We start from the raw sequence: 9,522 nt of genomic DNA on the forward strand, positions 1-9,522 counted from the left end.
GGAGTCATCTTGATCTCTCATGGTATCCAATACATAAACATACACATCCACTTCGCTTTTTTTTTTTTTTTTTTTGTTGGTCATGGGGCCTGACCTCTGGGCCAGAGCACTGTCCCTCAACTCTTCAGCTCAAGGCTAGCGCTCTACCACTTGATCCACAGCGCCACTTCCGGCTTTTTCTTTTTTTTGGTTCGGTAGTGGGGCCTGAACTCTGGGCCTGGGGGCTATCCCTCAGCCCTTCAGCTCAAGGCTAGCGCTCTACCACTTGAGCCACAGCGCCACTTCCGGTATTTTTCTTTTTGCTTATGTGGTGCTGAGGAATTGAACCCCGGGCCTCAGACATGCAAGGCAAGCGCTCTACCACTGAGCCACCTTCCCAGCCCACTTCCGGCTTTTTCTGCTTATATGGTGCTGAGGAATCGAACCCAAGGCTTCATGCATGCAAGGCAAGCACTCTACCACTGAGCTACTTTCCCAGCCCCACACATCCACTTCTTAACAAGCCTTTTTGTGAAACTCTTGCAGTTGATATTCAACCATGGTTGAAGAAGGAAAATAAAATTTGCAAAAGGTCAGATTCATTGACACTAAGGATAGAAACAACAGAGGACAAGACAGAATCTGCATGTGTGCAAATGTGAGGAGTTTCAGTGTTGCTATAATGTATGTGTAAGTTATAGCAGGGCCTCATGTGCCCCAAATTTGACAGAAACATTGTATATATATCACAGATGACTGACACTCCACGGGGACTCCAAAGGCTGTGGCTGTACCAACAAGGCAGCTGCAGGACAATATGCCCTCAGCATGTTATAAAACACTTCCATTCTAGTGAAAGAGCAGCTGAGGAGGACAGAGGTTCTTCACAGGTAAGAAGCCTCGTTCAGGAGAGATGGATGACACGTAATCTCTCACAGCACCTGATTTACTAGGAGACATTCCCCAGTGTATGGACACATGTGAGTTTCTTCAAATAAACACAGAACTCACAGTTGAAGTCTCAGTGGAAGAATTTGGGATGTATAGCAAGCACAGCCCTGATGACTGCTCTAAATGAGAGGGGAAAGAAATGCTACCTAAAGCTTTTGCAGCATCATGCTGTCCGAACGACAGTTAATGGCAATCATTTTAGCTTTTGAAGGCAACTACTTACAAACTCTTTCACATTGATTCTCACTGTACAACTGTAAAATAAACTGTAACATGTGCCAAATGGTTCATCACAGAGTTAAGAACTGTCTAGAAACAGTTCAGGCTACAAATAGATTTTTTTATAAGGCTACAGACTCTCAGCCAGCCTAGCCTACCAGAAATCAGTCACCTCTACAGGAAGTTCCCTTCCACCTTCCATTAGGCCACAGAGACAGAAAGGCACAACATGCCTTTCTGAACATGCCTTTCTGAGCAAACCAAACCTTCTGAGCAAACCAAACACTCTTCACAACAGAGAATGACTACTGTCATTTACTGACAAAATATTTGGTCTGAATCAAACCAATACAGCCATAAGGAAAACATGCAAACCAAATTGGGAATGGATTCCTATCCTTAGGTTGTGTATATACAACAGAAGGTAAACCCATTCTACAAACCCACCAAGTAAAATGGCTGGCTTGGGGACCTTCACTACATTTAACACCAAAGTCCCTAAAATGAATAAAGGTAAACACAAAAGCCAATAAACACACTCAAGGGGAAAGAAAGCAAAATGCCATTACTACTTGACAACCAGAATACCTCTAATCTTCATGGACAGAGCTCAGTAAAGGCACCAGTTCAACACAAAACAATCGTTTTGTGTCCTTTTACTTTTCAGTGCAAACCAATGGTTCTTAGCTTTCTGACCTAACAAACTCATACTCACTTCTTTAAAAATCTGCTTTAAATTTTTCCTAGAAACACATATGTAAACATAAAATTTTGCATGTGAATTCAGAGTTTCTAGAAGTCCATCTGGAATCCCAGTTTTAAGAATGATTAGTTAAGAGCTGGGATATATAGCTCAGTGACAAAGTGCTTGCCTAGCAAGTACAAGGTCCTGGTTTCCATCCCCAGTACCAAAAAAGAAGACCAAAACAACATAGTTTTTTAAAAAATGACTGTATGAACTGTGTCTTGTACTAACAAAAAGCAAACCAAAAACCCATAAAACTCATAAACCTAGAATAGAATGATTCTTTCCCTTCCCCCACCCCACCCTTCACCTCCCTTTGGGTCCTGGGGCTTGAACTCTGTCTAGGCCCAATCCCTGAGCTTTTTTTCTTTTTCTTTTTGCTCAAAGCTAGTGCTCTTTTAGTAGAGCCATGACTCCACTTCCAGCATTTTGGTGGTAAAGTGGAGTCTCATGGACTTTCCTGCCTGGACTGGCTTCCAACTGCAGTCCTCAAATCTCAGCCTCCTGAATAGCTAGGCTTACAGGTTTGAGCCACTGGGACCCAGCAACAATGATATTTTTTAAACACAATTTTGCTAAGATGACTACATTCAGTGGCAACAAAATAGGCTAAAAGCTATTTTGCAAGAGGTAACCTGGACAACATGTAACTAATCTTACTTCATTTTGTAAATAAAGCCAGACGGCAACAATGTTCAAGGCACCTTATCCAAAAGAAAGAAAGAAAGAAAGAAAGAAAGAAAGAAAGAAAGAAAGAAAGAAAGAAAGAAAGAAAGAAAGAAAGAAAGAAAGAAAGGAAGGAAGGAAGGAAGGAAGGAAGGAAGGAAGGAAGGAAAAAAAGAAAGAAAGAAAGAGAGAGATCTCAAAGCAAGTTCTACCTGAACTGTTTTGATTCCTGATTGATAGAAAATACATGCAGGTCACCAATTCCAAGAGAACTCAGATTCTGTAACCAGAGGATGACGTTCACCTGAGCACAACTAGGTCTTCCATCACACCAAAAGCCAAGGCCAGATCACTCATGCCATGGATCACCGGGGAAATGTCAACCGTGTTTAAGCAGAGTTTTTATTTAAAAAGGAATTCTGGTGGATTCCGTCGTTTTCCTGACCACCCTATCCGAGCGCATCCCTGTCCTTTTACAAATGAAGCCGTGCGAGCTGGCTGCCTGGCTTACAGCAGGACGTGGGCCTCGGCCACTCCGGACGGCCCGCGGTGGATCCCGCGCGCACACGCACGCGCGCACGGGTGCGCGCCCTCACCTGCTCCGCGCGCGCACGCCCTCACCTGCTCCGCTCGTAGCTGCGGTGCCGCGGCGGCGGCGTGCGCCCTCGGTCGTACTCGGAGCGGTAGCGGCTGTCGGGTCTCCTCCGGTCGGGGCTGCGGCCGCGCTCCCGGCGCTCCGGGGACCGATGCCTCTCCCCGCGCCCGTGGCTGTGGTCCCGTGGCCGGTGATCGTCGTAGTGCTTGAGGCGCTCCGGGGAGCGGCGCTCGCTGGGAGCCTTGGGGAGCGGGTAGGGAGGGAGGTGCCTGAAGTGGGGGCTGCTGCTGCTGCCGCTGTTGCTGCTGCTGCCGCCGCCGCCGCCGCTGCAGGCGCTGGGTGGGAAGGCGCCGGGGCTGTTCTGGAAACTGTGGAAGCTGGGCGGGGGGAAGCTGTGGTGCGAGTACCCTGGGGGGTACTGGTAACCGACCTGCTGCGGCAGGACGGGCGGCGGCGGCGGGTGGGGCACGGAGGGCGGGGGCATCATGAAGGGGAAGGTGCCCTGCCCCGGGGGGGCCCCGGGGGCCGGGGGGTTACTGGGACAGGGCACGGGCGGGGGCACGGGCGGGAAGCAGGGCGGCACGGGGAAGGGGTGCCGCATCTGGTGGCCCGGGAAGGGGGGCCTGACGGGGCACGGGGGGAGGGGGCCCTGCGCCGACGGGGGCGCGGGGGGCGGGAAGGGCACAAAGTCCGGGCGCGGAGGCAGGAAGTTGGGGGCTGGAGAGTTGGAGAAGGTGGCGGAGGGGGCGCTGGGAGCTTCGTAGGGGTACTGCGCGGGCGGCTGCTGAGGGTGAAGCAGCCTCAGGTTCTGGGGTCTGAAGGCCGGGGCCGAGGGTCTGGCTCCAAGTCCCCGGCCCCGGGGACAGCCTCGTCCCGGGTGGAACGACATCCTGTGACTTCATGAGAGGAAGGAAGAAGGAAAAAGTTAATTTAAAAAGGGGGTGGGTAGGAAGGTAGGAAGAAAGGAGGAAGGGAGGGAGGGAGGGAACCCCCAGTAAACAGGGATTGATAAATGCCCACCACCCCCCTTAGTGAGGCGGCACTCATCCTTACTAGCTTCCTTCTAGTATCTGAAACTCTTTATGGCCAATAAACTCCCCTGTCTCAGTCACCCAGCATCTCAACGGCTTTTTCTTTAAATAACCTACGTTCCTCTTCTGCGCTCCACAGTCACCAAACTCCTGATGACAGCTCCGTCTTAGAATTACCTAACGAAGTGAACTGTTTACCAATACTTGAGTGGGCAGACAGGTGCACACCTGAATTCCTTCACAGGTTCGGCGGAGACATCTCTGGTGCATTCCAGCAGCCAGTTCACCCTTAACTGCCACACACTCTTTCTAGGCAACCTTCCTGACATCCTGATCCCCGGGCGGACACAGGCAACAAGAACCTTGCCCGCTACCAAACGGAAACACCAATGCCACAGTAGAGCTCTCTCGCTGGTTCTGCCAATTCACCAAGCCTATTTGCATCCAATTTCATACTGCACCAGTTCCTTTGTCTTGATTAAGCCTAGCCGGCCACACTCTGGGTCCCATCCCCAAACGTCATGAAATCCATGGTCATTTTCCGCCAGCTAACTTGGTATCTGTGGAGCTTTTGGTCCCAATACCCCTTCCCTGGTGGATGATACCGCCTCTGTGTTCTTCCTTCCTCTCCAGCTCTTTCTCCTGGCAGTCTTCTGTGCCAGCTCCTATTGTGCTAGGGGATTTCTACCTTGTATTATTCTTCTTGGATCCAGCCTGGAAACCTGCTCAACCTCTTCTAAAATGACTCTACCTCTTGCATTGCTTCAGTGACCACCCAGGTATCAGTTACCTCTCTGCTCATCAACTTCGAAGCTCTATTAGATCCAGGATGCCAACTGCCAATTCAACCTCTCTCCTTAACTCAGGATCTCATCCCTCCACAAATACAACTTAGCATATCTGAAAAGGAATGAACAGTCTTCCCCTCTAAATCAACATTTCCTTTCTTTCTCAGTGGTTCCTATCCCAATAAGTGAAGCAATGTATTGATCCTCAAGATATGAACCAGGGAAATCATCTGAAAACATATTCTCCATCATTTTTTATTAAAAATGTATTCTAGGATGGGCAGGGCACATAATTATAATCTCAGCTACTCAGGAGGTGGAGACAAAAGTTTGTGGTTAGAGGCCAGCCTGGGCAAAAGTTAACAAGACATTATCTCAAGAACAAGTGAGGCATGGTATCACATGTCAGTAGTTCCAAGCTGATCAAAGGTAACACAAAATTCTAGGGGGAAAAACTAAAAGACTCCAGATGCTGGGTGCCCGTGGCTCATGCCTGCAATCCTAGCTACAACTGTGATCTGAGGATCACAGTTCAAAGCTAGGCCAGGCAGGAAAGTCTCCAATAAATCACTCAGAAAACACCAAAAGTGGCACTGTGGCTCAAGTGGTAGAGTACTAGTCTTGAGCACAAAGAGGCTCTGGACAGTACCCAGGCCCTGAGTTTAAGCCCCAGGACCAGCAAAAAGAAAAAAGGAAAAAGACTATAGATGTAGCTCAAGTGGCCCTGAGATTAATTCCTGGTGCCAATATTAATTATAACAAATGAAATTGTGTTTTAATGTTTTTTTCTTTCATGCATGTGTTTCTAACGCATTTATAAGATTATCTCTTTGTTGCTTTGTATGTCCCTCCCCCACAGTATAACCCCTGCTTTCACTATATTTGATGTCAGTATAACTTGTGGAAGAGATGGGGAAAAACCAGTTGTTTAAGGATACAGGTGGACCTGTTGCAACAATGAGAAATACAAGTTGTCAGGTCCAAAACGAGCTTTACAATGTCGGTGCGGGGGGGGGGGGGGGGGGGGGGGGGGGGAGGAGAAGGATTGGGATTGGGGGGGGGAAGGCTGGGTAGGGATGTGAAGGGTAAACAAAGGAGGAGGTTGCAATGCTTGGTAAGAAATGTACGCATTATCCTGCCCATGTAATTGTAACTCCTCTGTACAGTATGTTCACAAATTTAATTTAATTTTTAAAAAAATGAAATTGTGACTAATTAAGCAGTACAGGGTTCTGGGATGTTGAGGCTTGAATTTAGGACATTGAGCTCATTTTACTTTAGCTCAAGGCTAGCATTCGATCACTTGAGCCACACCTCCATTTCCAGCTTTTTCCTAGTTAAGTAGAGATAAGAGTTTCTGGGGCTTTTGCCCAGGGCTGGCCTCCAACCATGTTTCTCAGATCTCAACCTTCTGAGTAGCTAGGCTTACAGACATATGTCACTAGTGCAGAGCTAGTCTGACATGTTTTTTGTTCTGGTCTGTATAGAACCCTGTCTAGTTCCCTGTCTACCCTGTACATGAACTTCCTTTGTATCATACCACTACTGAAAGAATGACTATGCTTACCACTCTTACCATGTAGCTAAATCCTTCCTGCTCACTATAGCCTAACACCTGCTTTGGCCCCCTGCTCTGTCCCAAGCAATTGCCAGTCCTCTCACACCACTCACCATGTACTGCTTTGCATCATGATATACTGTCTGCATATGTCACATCTTCCACAGACAACATAAGTTCTACAAGACAGAAAGAATATTTATAAACATATTTTCCAAGCTATAAGTGCTAGAAAACACTTGTGCATTTATCTTAGTAGTGATTTTAAATTCCCCAATGTACTTGTCCGTGAACAAAATTAAGAGCATAGAGGAATATATCCAAGTTTCCAAATAAATTTCTACATGTCATTACTACTTGTATCACTAATTCAAAACGATAAGTTGCTAAAAAGACTGAAATACAGTCATAATCCATGCTTCAGTTACTAAAAGATTAGGAGGAAAATCATTTCCTCTGACCCCTCTTCTTTCCTCTCCTCATTCATTGTAAATTACAATAGGCATGGGCCACAAACAACAGTACCATGTTCTAAATCCCAGCTACTAGGTGCAAGTGGGAGGATACTGGTTCAAGGCCAGCTTGGGCAAAGGTAGACCCTATCTGAAAAAATAAATAACCTAAAAAGCAAAAAGACTCAAAGGGCAAACACAACGCCCTGAATTCAATTCCCTATGTATATCAAATAAGAAATCAAACATAAAACCACAGTGAAGCCGGCACTGTAGCTCACACCCGTAAACGTAGCTACTCAGGAGGCTGAAAGCTAAAGATTACAATTCAAAATCAGCCCAGGCAGGAAAATCCATGAGATTCCTATCAAAAAGCCAAAAGTGGAGTTGTGGCTCAAGGATAGAGCACTAGCCTTGAATATAAAAGCTCAGGGACAGCATCCAGGATCTGAGTTGAAGCCCCAGGAGCAACACCAAAAACAGTAACATTAGCATTCAAATTCAAATATAACTATATAGTTTTATCAATACAACAGTTTACTTTTATCTTCCCATAGAAGAGTTTGGTAAATGTGACTTTCCAAATACTTGAACTTTTAGCAAAATACTATACAAAAAAAAAGCTCATGGGGCTGGGAAGGTGGCTCAGTGGTAGAGCGCTTGCCTTGCATGCATAAGGCCCTGGGTTCAATTCCTCAGCACCACATAAGCAAAAAGAAAAAAGCTGGAAGTGGCGCTGTGGCTGAAGTGGTAGAGTGCTAGCCTTGAGCTGAAGAGCTGAGGGACAGCGCGTAGGCCCAGAGTTCAGGCCCCACTACTGGACCCAAAAAAAAGCTCACTAAGTGAAAAAAGACAATATAGAAATATCTTTCTAAAATCTTTTTAACTCAAAATCTATGAATAGTCTAAGGTAGATTTTCAAATGAGTCACAAAATAATTTCAGATTACTGAGCTTTAACAATTATAAGTTTAGTAAATAGTAGATGCCAAATAATGTGATTAATAGATTATTAGTCATTTCTGCACTATTAGGATTAAATGTAGGGTCCACAAGTTTACTAGCTGCCAAAAGAATCAAAGCCACTTATAATTTCTAAGGCCAACAGGTCCTTCCGGGCTTATTTTCCAATACATCTCTTACAAAGCCTCTCCTCAGGTTTTCCCAAATAGCACAGCAACTTCAGTAACATTCAACTTCTCCTCTGTTCCCAAGTCTCTCAAATGCCACCTCCTCTACAGAGCCCTTCCAGATTCCCTTTGGGAAGTAATCCCCTGCTTAGCTGTTACCTACTTTTTTCCCAGTACTCACCAGACACTGACTCCTCTGACGGTCATGGGTGCACAAGTCTAGCTCCTCCACTAACTAGTTCATTACTTCCTTGATAACATGGGTTGGTTTGCAATTATTTCTGTGTCCTTCACAGTCTCTGGCCGAGTAGGTAGTCAATAAATTGTATTGTCTCATCGATGCAACACAGCCTGCAGAACTCAAGTAGCTCAAAACTTCACACACGGACTTTTCTTAAGCACAATATCCCCAACACTGCAAGAAGTAAAAAAATAAAACAATATAAAAGTATTGTAGCAAACACAAGGAAAGAGGTTTGTGTGTTCAGGGCCTAAGGGAACACAAAGAGCTTCAGCAGTCTGAAGCTAGGGGTGAACAGCAGTTAGGGTAATTAAGATTCTTTGATAATGTGTAATAATTGAACACTCGCTAGCAGACCGTCCTGGATGGTTCTTTTAGAAAGCCTGATCATGATATTCACAGTCAGAGTCAGATGTGGAGGCAATCTACATCTGTGTTGTAGATACAATCTGTAATCCAAAAGTCAAGGGATAGCACACAGGCTACTGGCAAAGTAAATGATTTCTGTCCCTACCCACTCCTAGGTTGATATTTTGAAAGCAAAAAAGAAGAAACTGCGTTGCAAAGTGTGACTGTGTTTTTACCGAGAGCCCCTTCCTCCCGGGTGGCTCAGCATCCCCGCCACCTTCGCCAGATGATCCGTGACTTCGAGTTTACATCTCCCGCCAGCCTGTGGCCCCCACGAGGCAAGCGCTGAGCTCCCGGTCCCGCTCCTTTCCAGGCCCCTGGTGACCCCAGGGCTGGGTCACCGCATGCGCCCCACAAATGAATGGAAAGCATCGTTTTCCACGGCTACTTCTCCGCGGGATCCGGGCCCGGGGGTCTCTCGTTTGCCCTCCGCTGTAGATCTGAACAAGGAGCTGCAGGATCCCAACTCCCGGACGCCCCAGCCCTGCGCCCAGAGCTCCAGCCCTGCTGAAATCCGGACACCGGGACACACTCAACCCGGCCAATACCTGCCAAGTGCCCCGTTTACCTACCAAAGAGCCGCGCGGTCACCATCGGAGCGAAGCCCGGCTGCGATCGCGACCGCCAAGACAGTGGCGCCGCCCGCGCCTCCGGAACAGGAAACCGAGGGAATTATGAAGCAAACCTGAGAAAGCTGGGCCCAGGGAGGGGGAAAAAAACCTCTTGAGCTCCCGCAGCGCCTAGTGCACGATGATTGGTG

General features: G+C 47.1%; 1 protein-coding gene across 2 annotated transcripts in view; it reads right to left on the reverse strand.

Annotated features, from left to right (window-relative positions):
- Positions 1-9,460, reverse strand: part of Drosha (drosha ribonuclease III) — a 129,922-nt gene extending 120,462 nt beyond the window's left edge. The window contains exons 1-4 of one of the 2 annotated variants that reach the window (XM_070040962.1): positions 9,335-9,460; positions 8,295-8,528; positions 6,646-6,711; positions 3,182-4,051 (exon numbers count right to left, since the gene is read on the reverse strand). In XM_070040962.1, the coding sequence (XP_069897063.1) occupies positions 3,182-4,051; positions 6,646-6,665 (890 nt within the window). In that variant the 5' untranslated portion in view covers positions 6,666-6,711; positions 8,295-8,528; positions 9,335-9,460. The remainder of the gene's footprint in view (positions 1-3,181; positions 4,052-6,645; positions 6,712-8,294; positions 8,529-9,334) is intronic. The other variant, XM_070040961.1, reaches the window with a different exon arrangement.
- Positions 9,461-9,522: the final 62 nt, after the last annotated feature.

Source organism: Dipodomys merriami, unplaced genomic scaffold (assembly GCF_024711535.1).
Source record: "Dipodomys merriami isolate MVZ:Mamm:240054 unplaced genomic scaffold, mDipMer1.0.p SCAF_30, whole genome shotgun sequence".
NCBI lineage: Eukaryota > Metazoa > Chordata > Mammalia > Rodentia > Heteromyidae > Dipodomys > Dipodomys merriami.